This window comes from Biomphalaria glabrata, chromosome 15 (assembly GCF_947242115.1).
Source record: "Biomphalaria glabrata chromosome 15, xgBioGlab47.1, whole genome shotgun sequence".
In the NCBI taxonomy this organism is placed as follows: Eukaryota; Metazoa; Mollusca; class Gastropoda; family Planorbidae; genus Biomphalaria; species Biomphalaria glabrata.
In genome coordinates this window covers 7405237-7421490 of record NC_074725.1, presented here as the reverse complement: position 1 = coordinate 7421490, position 16254 = coordinate 7405237, and the positions used below count along the sequence as shown (strand labels likewise).

Here is a 16254-nt window from a genome sequence, read left to right as displayed (position 1 = left end):
ATGGGTACATGACATTAGTTGGGGAAAAGTAAAGGCGTTTGGTCGTTGTGCTGGCTACATGACACCCTCGTTAACCGTAGGCCACAAAAACAGATGAACCTTACATCATCTGCACTATAGACCACAAGGTCTGAAAGTTGAACTAGTTAGGCCAGGTTCACATCTAACTTTGCATTCACATGCACCTCGTCCTTTGACCTGCTAGACCGTTGGGGCACTACACAAGATGTGTCAACATTCTTTCTCCATTCTTATCTTTCATTTATCATTGATATAATTTCATTCGGATGTTCTTTCTGAAAATATTGAAGCCTGCCTGGGTGGACCACTTCGGGGGCTGATTTTTAGTTTGTGTTTCCACACAAACTGTCTTTGTAACCTTGTTGTTGTTTTTTTAATTAATGACTTTGGTGATTCGAGGCTTATTAGATTTTATGAGTGTATTTATATCCAGCTCCATGAGCACAAATTTCAAGTCGGTTTCTTTTAGTTGTCACAAGGTTCATTGTGGCAATGAATACACGTTGTACCAAATAAGAAGAAGAGAAAACAGTCAACAACTTCTTTACAATGAAAGTGATAATAGCCCATAATGCTAGATATACATTTGGATATGTTTTTGTAACCAGAATTTGTCGTATCTTTGTTTACATAATGGTATGTTAATAAGCTGCTCCTGCATTAGTATGGATAGGCCTACATCTGTGATTGGTTATTTTCAACTAGTGATCTCTTATACACAGAGCAGAAAAAGGAGTATTAGGCTATAGGCCTACGCCTCTAGCTACATCTATAGGCTAAATTTACAAGCTGTCAGGACATGACCACCATATCGTCTCAGAACCGGACACAACAGAACAAGACAACACATGTTCCGGATAAAATAGGGACTAGTGAGATTGCCATTGTGGAGCATCACTAGAGAATGCCAACCATGTCCTTTAAACCAGCATACCTACACTGGCCCCAAACTCCCCATAGATCAAAAACTATATGGAGAGCTGCTAGATCTGGAACCCAATTCGCAGTTCATCGCAGACCTAGGACTAATCTGAACCTTCCAACATGCATATGAGAACGAAGGGGAAGTAGAAGAATCTGTGATTGGGATCTGGGTTTGTTCACGGCAGTATTCAAGTGAAGAATGTTAGGTAGTCATTGAATAGAACGTAATAGACATATTTAACAGGAGTGAGGAGCGAGTTGATTATTATTCATATTATCCTATCGAATAAACTAAGTTTTAGCGAAGAAGTTAGACTTAATTGTACACAATTTTAATCTTTCCGCGTACCCCAATTTGAGAACCACTGGTTTAGAGGGACGAATACGCTGGAAAGGGCATGTATCCCGTATGGCAGTGTTTGCCAAACTTCTGGCATATTTGTAGGCGTGGCCTACCCTTTTTATAGGCCTAATGTTTGTAACGATGAGTAGGCCTACCCCCAGTGTATTAGGCTACTTGCCTGATAAGAATAAGCCTACAATTGTTTGTGCTGAAATGGCAGATCAAATTGCTTCCTTGGTTGTTTGTTAATTTTAATCTGAGATGCTGTTCCGCGTCTAACAGTCAGTTCATTTTTTTCAATATAGGCCTACTGTTGAAAAACCAACTTTACAAAATATGAAGTTTAAAATGGTGTAGCCTATTTCAGACATTTTTCTGTTAAAATCGGACACAAGTTGCATTAGTAGGCCTAACCAGAATGATGTTAAAGTAAACTCCTTTTTTTTTTTAATACTTCGTCAAAAGCAGATTCCAACAATTGCTTTTCTTCCCATGCGGCAAACCTTCTGGCATAAATGTTGTGTTATTGTTAAATGTTATCCATTCAAAATTATCTGTTTAAATCAGCCAATTAGTTTTTTTTCAAGCTCATTCGCGAACTGTCTAAATGCTGTGTTGTGCATTTCAAGGTATCAGCATCGCTTTTAGAAGCCAAACTTGTTATATCTAGATCTAACTCTTGAAGAGATGGAAGCAGGTTTACTTCTCCATTGCCAACTCTCGTTTGACAAAATTTAATTTTGCGAAGGCAGCGTTCTCTTTATCTTGACCGTGAAACAATTCGAGTTTTTCTTCTCCTTATAGCAGTGGCCATTTAAAACTGAGAACATATCTGCTAAATATTCTATTTTCCTTAGCGATTTCAAGTCTTGCAAACAATTTCTCAACTCAAATTTATCATTAAGAAAACATTGAATTTCATGTCTATGTTCAATAATCGATTTAGAATTTCTCCTCGAAATACCCAACGAACATCGGTTTGGGGGGGAAAAAAAGCTTCTCATTTCTTCACCTACTCGCGCAAAAAGTCGTACATTCAAAGATTTGGATGTAATTAACTATTTTCACGCTTTCATCCAGAACTTTCTATAGATCAGTGGAATCTTACATGTTGTGAGATCCTCTCTGCGTATGCAACAATGTGTGGATATGAAATTTCGGCCATTTTTTTTTCCAGACCATATGTTTTGTTCCGTTTAAGCTTTTTTTTCAATACATCTATTTTAATCAATGTTGTTCTGTTTGCATACTGTTTTTTTTTTTAAACGTTAAAGATATATTCAGTGGCGCTTTGCTTTGCTTCCGAACCGATGCCCAGGGTTCGAATCCTGGTGCAGACTAGGATTTTTATTTTCGGGATAATTATAGAATCATTCAATAACTTCTGTTAGGCCAGGTTCACCTTTACCCCAATATATATTGTTTTGTAAAGGGCCAATCTCTCATTGAAAGTCTCGACAAATAAAACTTTTCCATTTTTTTTTTTAGGATACCTCAGCTTTTTAGCTTTTGACTTCAGTTGTTGAGCTGTTTACATCCTAGGAATTCTTGAGCTTTTGCCTCTTTTCTTTGCCTCTTTTTTGTGCTATTGGCCTCCTTATTGGGCTTTTTTTTCCCTTTTTTTTTATTAACAAAAAGATGCATATTTTATTATTAAGCGTACAAATTAAATAGTTACATTTTAAAGTAGGCTACAATGATTGCAAATATGGCAATACAAATAGTTACATTTAGGTTGTCATAATATTTTAACGTTTTAGATTGCTTTGTAGGCCTATATGGCGTTATTTTTTTCCAATAGCATATAATGAATATTTTTGAAATTTAAGGTTCTTAAAATATATGTGGTGAGAATGTCAACAATAGGTAATTAAATAGAAACAATCAAAAAGTGAAGGTAGAAACTTAAATGATAATAAAACATTTTAAACATCGTAGTCAAATTTTTCTTGCACTTTGTCTATATTGCTTATGGTTGTTTCCCTTGTGCTTTGCTACATTACCCCAGTTCTTTATATTAACTTCTATCAAACGTGCATACACATCTATGTGTGTACACACGTATGCGAACATAGGCATTTAAACATTTATATTGATTCATTTGTTGTCTCCCTTCATATGACTTTTCCATTTAGTTATGTGTAGGCCTACCTGATGTGACATTGCACCGATACGGCTCACGTTTATAATATGAAACACTTCTTATTAATTGTTGTTTTAAATTGAATTTTATTTCTATGCATACTAAAAAGATTTTTTCTCTTTACAAATAAAAGTAAACATTCCTTTTGTAAATGTAGTAGTTTGTAAGATTGAGATTACATAACTTGATAATAAAAGTAAAAAAAAAAAAAATTGACAAAAAATCTAAAACATTTTCATAAATATGTTACATGTAAATAGTCATCTCCCTTACTAAATAGTCTCCCGTGTTTGTTACTCTTAATACTGAATAGTTGTAAAAATAGGGTATTTTTATGAAAAAACTGCTTGCACAGTTGATTTTAAAAATTAAATTTTTCGCTTTCAGAAAAGAAAAAAGTAGTTTGAAAGGTTAAAAATATCACTATGTCGGATTTTCAATATCTTTTCTAGTTTACAAGATCTCGTAAGGAATATTGGCTTACAAATTGTGCATTACACCAAACAAAACATTATAACTATAGAAAACCAGAATATACATTCACTCCAGACTCACTAATTTACATTCTAAATGTTTAGATCAGATATTGGAATTGTATTTAATGACTTGATTGCCAGAGAAAAAAAAAAAGTTTTTGAGTCTGTCTTTGATATCTGTGTCTTTTTAGTTCTGTGTGATGGTAAAATCACAAATCCTGACCCAGAGAGCGATTTTTTTTTTACAAAGCTTATATCATCTCACTCTAAGTACACGTTATTTCTCCCAATCCCATTATCGGATAAATCTGAATCTTTGCACAATTATTCATTGACGTAGACGAGACATGAATCAATTATATCAATAAACAAAAGTAACCAATTAGACAATTAATTACTGGTTATAGATGAGGTATATAGATCTATTCCATACGCTAGAACAAATTCGCACAAGTGCTCCTTCTTTCCTAGTGCATTAGAGAATGGAATTGGTTTCCCGAATCAGCCAAGATAACAAAAGACTTAGCATAGTTAAAGCCATTGCATGACTAGATTGACACATGAAATGAGTATGACGTAACAATCTTTTTTTTTTATGTAATGTCTGTAATATAAGACATAGATCAATATAAAATATATAAAAAATATAAATATTTAAAAAAAATATATCTAGGAATCTAGATCTATATGAATAATCTGATATATTTCTATGTTTTAGTTATTTGGAATGAGCATAACCAGACCTACAGGGCTAGCCTGAAGTAAGGTTTCGCAGACGATATTAAAACGGAAGTTGGTACATATTGCGTGCGCATCTTCATCTGTGAGTAGAGAATCCATTTCACAGCTGTAAAAATCAACAACCTTTGTGACTTCATTGTTTACCAAATACAAGTAAATTTTGTAGAGACAACTAGATCTAACTCCTTTTTTCTCAACCAACAAACAAATGTTTCTCAAGCTGGGCACTTAGATTACAAAATAATTTTATTGGCCTTAGTATATTCATTACAATTAAGTTTTGCGTCCTTAGTTTTTTAGTCTTAGTCAAAAAAACTTAGTCTGTCTTAGTGAGTCTTTTAGTAAGTTAGTTTTTAAGTTAGTTAGTAGACTCTTACTCTTAGTAGACAGTCTTAGTCGACTCTAATAATAAACTTAGTAAACTTAAAACTACTCTAAACTAAATTTTACTAAACTAAAATCTAGATCTACCAACACACAGCTAACAAAACATTAACACTGACACTAGACTACAGGTAGTACTAGTAGTAGGTACTCTACATTTCTACAGACTCTACTACACAGGACTACAGTCACACTCACAGTGATAGTCTAGGTCTAGAATAGTCTAGATATAATGGATAATGCTAACAGTCACTAACACTTAATTTAAGTCAATACTAATAAATCAATAGTCTTAAATGATGTTACTAGAGTAGTTTATCAATAAATGCTATTCAGATTCCTTAAAGGCCAAAATTTCAAAGTTTGACTTTGACAGCGCATTATTTGACAATGGTTCGACATAGAAAAGAAAATGAAGTATCAAAATCTTCTTTAGTTTAAGGAGAATAAGGATGACTACTTATATTTGTACCCCTAACCTATATTTGTTATTATATTTAAGGTCAAGAGGCCATGCATGTGTTTTCATTTAATTCAGACAAATTTGACCCACATTATTTGATTCCGCACACCATAATTTATTTCAGACAGTCTCTATATTTAGGCATCAATAAACTCAGATTTTAATTCTATATTATCATTAAATAAATTTTAAGATCACCAGGCATAACCCCTCACATGAAATCATTAAGATGTTTTCAAATTATGCATAAATACGAACACAAAAATAAATAAAAATATGAACACTACCAAAATTAGGTCACTGGGATAGCGACTTCTACACAGACCTTTAGACTTATTTTGTTTGGATGATTAGATGTGTGTTGAATGTTTGTGTTTTTTTGTTTATTAATTTAATAAATTTCTAATAGTATACAGATGATCTTTTGTAGTATAGTGCAGGTTAGGATATAGCCATTCTAGCCTAAATAGTTGAATCCTCTATATTCTCTCTATATAAATCTAGATCTATCTAGTAGGTCTAGATCTAGGCATTTAACTTCATTCAATGTACCAAGCTCACTCCAAACATTTGCCCATTTATTCTCTATAAAAAACAACAAACAAACAAATATAATATAAGATCCTTAACATAAAGCTCACTCCAATATTTGAAATAAATTTTGGTAAGAAAATTAATTTGTTTTTAATGGAATCAAACAACTTGGCTTATATGAATCAAGTAAATCAGCTCCAAATACAGAATAAATATTGCCGGGCTCATTAGCATAGACTTAGCCAATCAAAAAATATAGTCTTAACCCTAGGAAGAGGTAAAGTCATCCTGGTAACATAGGAAAAAAACAATAACCTGGCTTACAAATTTGAAGTTCCTTTTTCTTACATAAAAAGATAACTAAATGGAAGGAAATTGGGTTAGAATCATTAGAAAATGGACAAGCACATTATACAGCGCGCTAGTTTCATATTAAATATCAAAATAAAGATGTAATGACCACAAAAACAGCGAGTGTTCGAATTCGTGTAATGTCCGGATTAAATAAGCTACTCTAGGTTTAGATATAAACTTATGAAAAACTAGGGACCTTTGATTTACCGATAGATCTAGATGTCTGTATTATTATTATTATTATTATTATAGAGTTGACTACTCTACTCTAGAACTATGAGACTAGGTAGGGCGGACTAGAAATGACTAATCTAGATCTAGACTGTCTAGAGTTACTAGAATCTACCATAAGTACGAGTACTAAATCCATGACTCGCACTAGATTGACAGCCTGCATGGGTCTACACTGAGTAGCTTACACTGTAACAGTGACTAATATTAATACTGAAGTTCAATAAACAAAAAATGTCTATATTATGATTTCTAGATCTATAATTCTATATATAGTATATAGACTTATTAGACCTATTCTATATTAGAACTCGTAATAACTTGTCTAAGTCATAAACATGGTGATAAACTTTTGTCTAGTTTACTAGACTAGTCACTAGCTCTAGGTCTAGATTGACTAGATCTAGATTCTTAGAAGTTTAGATTTTAGATTCTGATTCTATTTTTAGGCTAAAAAATCTAATTTAAATTCCGGATTGTAGATCTTCTTGTATAATAACAAAAGAGCAATAGTCAATTGCCAACAAACAAAATAATAATAATGTTTTATATTTTTCGGATGTTCTTTCAGAGTTGAAGATAGTTTACTTCCTAGTCCAAACCTCCTGCAGGACGACGGGGGATGGCAGCGGGCAGGGTTTGAACCCTCGACCGTCGATAAATCCGAACGACAGTCCAGCGCGCAAACCGCACGATCAGGCAGCCTTCCAAAATAATAACCGTTTGATAGACTAGAGACTAGTCTAGATCTTGTACTAGACTTTCTAGTCCAGTACTAGATATTTTACTAGTCCAGTACTAGAATTCTAGTGATTCTATTAGATTATACTACCGACAGTGATACGCTACCTGCCTGTAGTAACATTGTGACCTGGTGACCTTAGGCATAGACAGTGTGTTGCCACTTGCGTGACATTCTTCAAAAGGGGCCTTCAATGGAAAGTTTTACTGAAGAGTCTAGATTTAGATTTACAGTGATGGGAATTTTCCAAAAATTTTAGGAATTCCAAAAATTTCTTCTGATCTGATTTTCTAACAAAAAAATCTATAATTTTCCCTGACATTTAAAAAAAAATAAATCAGAATTTTTTTTTTTAATGAAAAAAGTCAGATTTTTTAATTTTTCCATTTTCGGAAGAATGTGCAATAAGATTTTTATTTATATTGAACATGCACACATCCGGTCTTTTGACACAGTTAAAGTTCTATTTTTAGAAAATCTCATGTTAACGTATTGTCTTATAGACTAGATCTAAGTCTGTGTCTAGATCTACGATTAGAGTGACTATACAAGAGTGGTTTGAATCAGTCTAGATATATATATTCTAGATAAGATATCTAGTTTCCTTAATTTGAATACTTTAGATTATCTAGATCTAGAGTGAGTGTTCCCTTTGTCAGCCCAGAGAACCTTGTGATATAGCCATAGAGTTTTATGTTTGCATTTTTTACAGTAGTTACCAGGTCATTGTGTGGTCCAATAGTTGTATTAATCCTGTTTCTAATCTCTTCATTTGTGATGCGGTCTTTGTAAGTGATACCTAGGATCTTTTTGTTTGCTAGGATCCCCTCTCTAGATCTGCAGTGTTCAAGATTTGAAAACTTATAAGAATGTGGCCATGACCAGGAAGCACATCAGTGTGATTTAGGTTTCGAGGGCTATGCCTTTGTCTTTCCAGATCTAGAATCTAGATTTACATAGACAAGACCTTAGTCATTATAAAAATAGAACATTTCTACATTACTTTTACACAAGTTTAGAAATCTATTCTAGAATCTACTATAGATCTCTAAATCTAGACTAAAAATCTATCCTTATAAAATATTTTCTAGAATAAATCTGCTTTGCTCAGATTAGTTGGAGATGCCTTAAATTTAAATCTAGATATAGATCTAGTACAAAAGCTAAATTCACAATTCTAGATCTAATATTAGATTAGACCAGAGGTTCTCAACCTTTTTAGTGCTGTGACCACTAATACGATTCCCCACTAGGCAGCGACCCCCAACCGAAAATTTTTTTTTCGCTCATAGGTTTATGTAAATGTAAATTTTCTAATGTTATAAAATCGTTACACCGTAATGTCTATATCTGATTTATGATGTATTATCAATCATCATCATCGATTACCAAAGTTGAACACAGGAAAAATAGATTTATTTTATAATTAAATTACTAACAAAAAGTTTATCTCTGCGTCTTGCATTTTCTATTGCGTTTCATCATATTCATGTGCATTCTTGTGTGACAATATGAAAAGTATAGCGAAGCATGGAGGATGATATTAAATAGATGAGGTAAACTACATTGCTACTTATTTGTAAAATGCCAACGTTAGTGTGAAGATTGGATTCTTACAGGAGTCTTTGTAAGAGCACAATGAATGTCATCTTCTGCATTCTACTTCTCTATTTAGACATGATAACTAAGAAGTCAGAAATCCCTGCTTCATAAAGATATAACACATGATCCAGAGATGTGTAACTGACATTGAAAAGCAATAATTTTTAGCTGCATAGTTTTTGATATGCTTAATAAACTATCTCTGTGGAACATCTTGAACTTTGACTTCTAGAAAGTGTAAACAGGATGAATGGAGATTTGGATGTTATGCGAAATTTCACTCACACGCTAGTTGTTAGACAGAAATTGCCATTGTAATTGGTCTGTCAGATTTAAAACCCTTTTTCCTCATAGAAAACAGATAAAATTGGCAAGATACAAGTTTTATTTTCATCCAGTATTGTTTGCTGGTCGAAATCTTTTAGACAAATCAAGACATAATGTATTTGATCCTTGCTTTGAAAAATTTAATTATTTATTCAAGATGACAAAGATGTCTACCAGTTTGCTTTAATCGCTCTAACATGCCTCCACCTGTAGTTTTTCTTTCTTCACGAAGATTTAAAAAAAACAACACTTTTTAGAAGTTTGCATCTCAACAACCACGTCTTATCAGTGTGAAATAGCAGAACATGGTGAACCCATAAAACTTAGTAAAAAGTTGTAACTATCAATGGATAAAAACATGTCTAACTTGAAACAATAATGTTATACTTACTAACTCAAAGTGCCATCTGTATCCTCAAAATATTTGTGTTCTTAAACATGTTTGCCTCACTTTTTATTTTATTAAATTTATGTTTCATGATCGTTTCATAATTTGTCAAATGAAAATCAATCTGAGTAATGTTCCTTTGTTTTGTAATCACAAATGAAATGTAAACCAACTATGGTATAAATATTCTTGTTAGAACAAAAAAAAATTCCTATGATAAATAGACTTAAAAAAACAACAAATTTCTGATGGCCTTAGGTGAGCCCTTATAAATGGTAATTCGACCCCCAATGGGGTAGTGACCAACAGGTTGAGAACCCCTGGATTAGACCAGTGTTAGAATATGCATCCTCTGTTTGCAACCACTCAAGAAAATATCTTAAGAAACTAGAAAAGATGCAAAATAGAGCCATGAGATTTATAACAAATGAAAATCCATATTTGACTAAAGTAGCTCTTCAGGACAGAAGACTAAAAGATAAAGTAGCAATACTACATAAAACACCAAACCATAATTTACAAATACAAACAACCTAATAAAATACTTAAAAAGACACAAAAATAAAGGCAGATTTCTTATTCCATATGCTAGAACTAATTCATACAAATGCTCCTTCCATAGTGCCATTGCGTTGATATACTAGTCATCTAGATTTACCTAGAATTGCAGATTCATCAAAATAATATATAAAAACATATAATATTGCAACTAGATCTACATTAAAAATAAAATATATATATATATATATAAATAACCACTATCTTAAATATTCTTATTGTAAGTAAGAACAAAATCAATAATAAAAATCAAATCAAATATGTTAGTCTTAATGCTAGTTTTCTTTCTGGAAATTTAATTTCTATTTTTAGAAAAATACACCTTGAATGAGTTAACAACTTTAACAAAATATCTTGCTGTAAACTAGCAAACAGCTCAAACAAAAGAACATCACTGAAAGGGTATAGCAATAAGACTAATGGAATGATTAGTAAAGTGAAAAGATGTAACCAATAACTAGTACACTTATTTACACTTTCCAGTACCATTCTATACCTTGATGGAAATGACATCATTCTACCAGTTCTTCTTCACCGGCCTGACTGAACAAATGTTCTGTCTGGGAAAGTTCCAAGCAGATGTAAATAAATTAAAAACACCAAGCACATTGGGGATCTCCGCTATTTTCCTTCACTGTACCAAAGTAACTGTATTGGTGTCCATACTATAACAACCCCTTTCAAGGAACAGCATGTGGATCATGACAGGGTTGTTGGGGCTCCTTCACCAGTGCAATGAACAATGTTCCCAACTGGAATTTTAATTATTATTACATCACTCACACTTTCAGGCATCATTGACTTTGCACTCATAAACTTGGTTGTATTGTACAGATACAACTAGTTTGTCACTGTCTTGGACAAGGATTTCAGATAACCTACATTTAGGCTAGTAAAATAATAGCATTTTGGAGGTATCTCTGTAACAAATACTTATATTACTTACATTTACACACTTAAAAATAATTTCAGCTTGTATCTTTTTGTTTTTTAAATTGCCACTAATTGTAATTTATTATTTTTAGACTACATCTGGCATGAGCTGGGTGTGTGTGGTAGCATATGGATGCTCTATGTGAAGAGCCGGCGGGGGGTAGTAAACGCAGGCTCGGTGCTGGGGTCAACTCTAATTCATCCAAGTAAGCATTCACTTTTATTAACAAATCAGTAGATTTTATATATATACATACATATATACATACATGTATATATATATATACATACATACATGTATATATATATATATATATATATATATATATATATATATATATTGCGTTAAAAATCAACTTTTTCTTTTCAGATCTGCAGGGTCTCAAGTTGCAGTTGTTTCTAAGCCCCGTAGGGGTAGAACAAAACAGTCCCAGAAAGAAAAGGCCTCCGCTGCATTGCAATCTGATCAGCTTCTTCAGGAGCACCAATTAAGCCCATTAAAAAGTGAGCTTTCTACAGAAGCTGAAGTAAGTTGTAACTCTGTTACTGTTGGCAAAGGCAAGGGAAAATCTAAAGGAAAACAAAGATCTTTACGCCCTCGCAAGGCCAACTCCTCTTTAGCAGAGGCAGATTTAGAAGCTGCTGCTTTTAAAATAAGCACAGAGACTTTTGAGGAGCCTGTCTCAAAAACACCAGCTTCTAAAAAAGGCAAAGCCAAGAAACGAAAAGCAACAGAATCTCTGCAGCTTCCTACTGAACCAGAAGTTTTTGAAGAACTAGCTACTGAATTAGGTAACTAATAAATTAAACTAGTTCTGTTTTATGCTGATAAGTTAATAATCTCAGACTTAAAGTCTATTATTTGAGATTTGAAATTTCCATCTAGCTATCGTGAATAGTTAACTTGAAAATAATTTAATTTGTCATTGTTTATGCTATTTTATACCTCTCATAATCCATGGGTCTTGTAATTCTAAATTAAAAGAATAAAAGCTTTTATTTTATTAGATAACATTTAATCATTACTATGCTTTCCTTATTACCTTTATTAAGCACTCTTGTGTACTTTTTGTTTTGTTAATTATAATGAGGGTTGGGAAAGGAAAAACTTTTAGTTTAAAGTCTTGCCAAGCTTTCTGAAAAACAAAATATGAGAAAAACAAAACTAACTCTTAACTAAGTTAAAAAAATATTTTGTTATGAAAAACTAAAGTAAATAATGTGATGCAAGTAAAATCTGTGTATGCTTAGAGTGATATTTGAACAATATCTGAATCAAATTATCTATCTATATATAAATTCTCTTCATGGCTCAAGAGTTTGGACACCAAGTAATGGAAAGACAACTCTTTTAATTCTGCAAGTCAGACTGACTAGAGTTACCCTACATAATTTTAGAGGCGAAAAAAAGAGGAGGGGGGAAAAAGTAGTATTCACCCGTCACTAAATAGCAGGGCTGGACTTAACCATTGTGACCAAGAAGTCATGGAAAGAGAACAATTAATCTACTCTGTATTCACCCATCACTAAATAGCAGGGTCGGACTTAACCATTGTGGAGCCCTATGGGAAACGTATTTCGTGGGGCCAAGTTTGGGTAGGGATACGGATAATAAGTGAAAATTAAGAGTTTGTATTAGAAAATAAATTTGTCTTTGCATTTTATTAATTCTTTACTACGTACAGAATTACTTTACAAGCCTTACGTGTAGCGAAGTCATACAGTATATCATAAGAATTCAGTTTTCTACATAGATCATGCTCAAAAGCAAGAATTACCAAATGTTTCAATCTGTCTTTGAGAATTGTTGACCTCAAGTAATTTTTCATTAGTTTGAGGCGCGAGAAGCTTCTTTCACCAGATTCCAAAATTAAGTGATAATGTAGTTTTTTTTTTTGTTTTTTTTTATCGCACGTAGGATTGGCATTTTCCATATTGAATGACACCCTAAAATGACAATTTTTGGCTATATATTTTAAGAGATTTGTATGAGTTTTCAAAAGATTTTAATAATTTCCTGAGATTTCCAGGACTTTTTCTTATATTTTACAATTTCAGGAGATTTCCAGGAGCTCCTGGTAAATCGACAGGAGGCAGTGGGAAATCTATTATAAGTTAAAAAATGGTTTAATTTAATAATTTATACACCTAGAATTAGCGCGGGTCCTAGGAAATTTCGGGGCCCTCTGCGGTCACATAGGTTGCAGTGGCCTAAGGTCGGCCCTGCAAAATCGCGGCATATGCTACACCGCCAGTCGACTAGTATTCATTACAATTATTGCAAGCCCTTAAGTACATATTTTCCTATGTAATTTGCAAGAACATTTTTTTTAATACCTTCAAGGATGAAATATGAAGAATTATGAAAAAAAAGTTATCTTATTTCTTCTTATTATTGTTCCAGCTCCAACAACAGCATTCAAGGGAAAAGGAAAGAGAAAGAGTTCAGAAAAAAAGTTGAAAGAAGAGTCTTCTAAAACATCCTTGGTACCCGATAAAGAGACTTATCCCTTGGGGGATTCTTTTAAAGACTATGTTCAACAATTTTATGAATTTGGAACTTTGTTTTCAACTAAACTTACAATTCCAACTCCTAAGAAGCGTTGTTTAAGATCATCTTCTAACGAAGAAAAAGAGGCTACATCAGCTTCTATTTCTCCTGGACCATCATCATACAAAGCTTCATCATTACTGAAAAAGTCTGAAAGCATACCATCCTGTTCTAAAAGGGGGGAATTAAGTGATTCAAAGAAGATTTTCAAAGCCACCAAGTCAGTTGGAAGTAAATCAAAGGAAGAAAAGTCACCATCAAAGGGAAAAACTCGAGGCAAAAAGACGGGATCTTGTGCCAGTAACAGGTTTGCTCCTTTTCTAGAAAAGTTTTATTAATTAAAGAATTATCAAACAGTTTTGCAGAGATTGGCAAATTTACCCTCCATTTTGATAGAGGGAATAAAAGTAGGCAATATATAATTACTTTAAAAAAAACAACTTATATAAGTGTAAGAACTGCATAAATACTGCTATATCTCTCAATACTTGAAGATTATCTCCCCTTTTTAATTAACTCTTTGGCTCCGCAACAACGCACAGGACGTTGATTTTAAAAAAGGGGAAAAAAGTCGGACCAACGCTGGAGGCATCAGCTATTTAAAATTTATTTTTTCGTTTTTATTTTTATTTTTCGTTTATTATTATGATGAAGTTTATCAGCTGATGAAGCAGCTCCACCCCCAGCTAATGTTCAATGTAGATCTAGAACTAGTTTAGCTGTCTCTACATCATCTAGATCTAAATCAAATCAGATAGAGGTAGATCTCTAGATCTATCATCTAGGCACTGAAACAGATCAATTTCAGATTTGTTCCATCAAGAAATTGGGTTGTCAACCTAGACTTAGTCAGCACTGCATCTATTGAGCTGGAATGTTTGTTTTTTTTCATTGACAATCACATTGTTGATAGTCTTGTCAGCAAAATAAATAGCTATGCTGACCATATGATTAAATTGAACACCCCTGCTAGAATAAGATCCATTTTCAGAGAATGGAGACCTATAAAAATAAAGAAAGACAGAGTATGTAAACACTGTAGGTCAGGGAGAACGGTTTATGTTTGCGCTGGATGGGAGTCGAACCCACACTTCATATTGACTGCTTCCATGAATATCGCAACTAGAAGGAATATTTATATACTAAGTACATGAAGAACTTAAGAAGAAAATATTTTAAATATATATATGCTGTACAGTTGGACTAGTTTTAGGGTAAAAGTTTTTTGTTCCAAGAGTGTTGCTTTTTTATGGGCATTTTCATTAAAGTAGTGACATTGGATTATTAGTTCCAGTTTATTATTTTTTGCATCTATTGCTGTTTCTTCTATGGTGTTCTGTAAACAAATGGATAAAAATGAGAAAAAAACTTCTTTGAATTCAATTTGAACAATAAATTTCTTGTAACATGCACTTGGATGGATATTTTCAATGTCAGTTGGTGAGTTTTTCATTTTTAATTTTTATATTCAAAGCCCAAAATTACAAAAACAACATGATTTGCAAACTAGAAAACATAAGAAATGGAAAGAGCATCCATTTCTCTTTAATTCTATATCAAATTTATTATTTTCCAATAATAAATAAAAAAGTTATACAAGTTATATCAAAGCAAAGTAGCGCACTCTGAAATGGCGGAAAAATTAATTCCGTCCAAAAGTGGAAAATAATTCCTAAGTAATTCGGAGCCAAAGAGTTAAAATAATTAATTTCATCAATTAAAACACTAATTAATTAACTTTTTTTTTTATTATTGATTACTGTGTTTTTAGTTAAAACACAATTAGTTAAATTGATTATGACATTAATTATTAACTATAGATAATTGATTCATGTATTGTTTTTGACAATGAAGAGTTGTGCAAAGTTTCCACTTCATCAGAGAATGGAAAGTGGCTAAAATGAGTACAAGATTTGTAGCAGACATATTTGTCAAGATGGCAACTGAATTTCACTTGTTCATTAACAATAAAGCTGTTACGATACTATTATCAGAACTTTTGTTAGCTGACTTTCTCAGTTGTTTTATCATTTTCTCTTTTTGATGGTGTTGTTGGTGTTAATTTAGCCATTTAGACCTATTGCAGAGCGCAGTGTTTACATTTCATGACCTTTGATTGCTAATTCTTTTACCATTTAGTTTGAACCAACTACTTTTTGTTTTAAATGCTAAACCAGAGTGCTATGTTTCAATTTTCTGTTTCTGAAGAACTTTTATCTTCAAACAAAATTTATATTTCAAATACATTACAATAAAACAAATATTTATTCTTATCATTGGCTTCTATAGCAATAAGAATTTTTGAAAGTATCACAAAGCAAAATCAATATCTTCCTACCATCTGATTACTTAATAAAAATAGAAGGTATTGGATTAAAAAAAAATTTTTTTTTGAGTTCCAAAAAAAAAAAGTTTAGAAATAAGTTGCATAAGCAATTTGAAAGTTCTAGTGGGACTGGCAATAAACAACAAAAATCTGGAAGTGGAGAATTGTATAACAAGCAGTTGAGTTCTAGTATGATATTGAATACAAAAAGGT

At 32.5% G+C, this 16254-nt stretch overlaps 1 protein-coding gene across 4 annotated transcripts in view; it reads left to right on the top strand.

The window, feature by feature from the left end:
- The first annotated feature begins 4684 nt into the window (after positions 1-4684).
- The window catches only part of LOC106069498 (E3 ubiquitin-protein ligase TRIP12-like), a 35388-nt gene continuing 23818 nt past the window's right edge, over positions 4685-16254 (top strand). For all 4 annotated transcript variants that reach the window (XM_056011928.1, XM_056011927.1, XM_056011926.1 and 1 more), the window contains exons 1-4: positions 4685-4801; positions 11257-11370; positions 11535-11956; positions 13569-14022. In XM_056011928.1, coding sequence (XP_055867903.1) covers positions 11294-11370; positions 11535-11956; positions 13569-14022 — 953 coding nt within the window. In that variant the 5' untranslated portion in view covers positions 4685-4801; positions 11257-11293. The remainder of the gene's footprint in view (positions 4802-11256; positions 11371-11534; positions 11957-13568; positions 14023-16254) is intronic.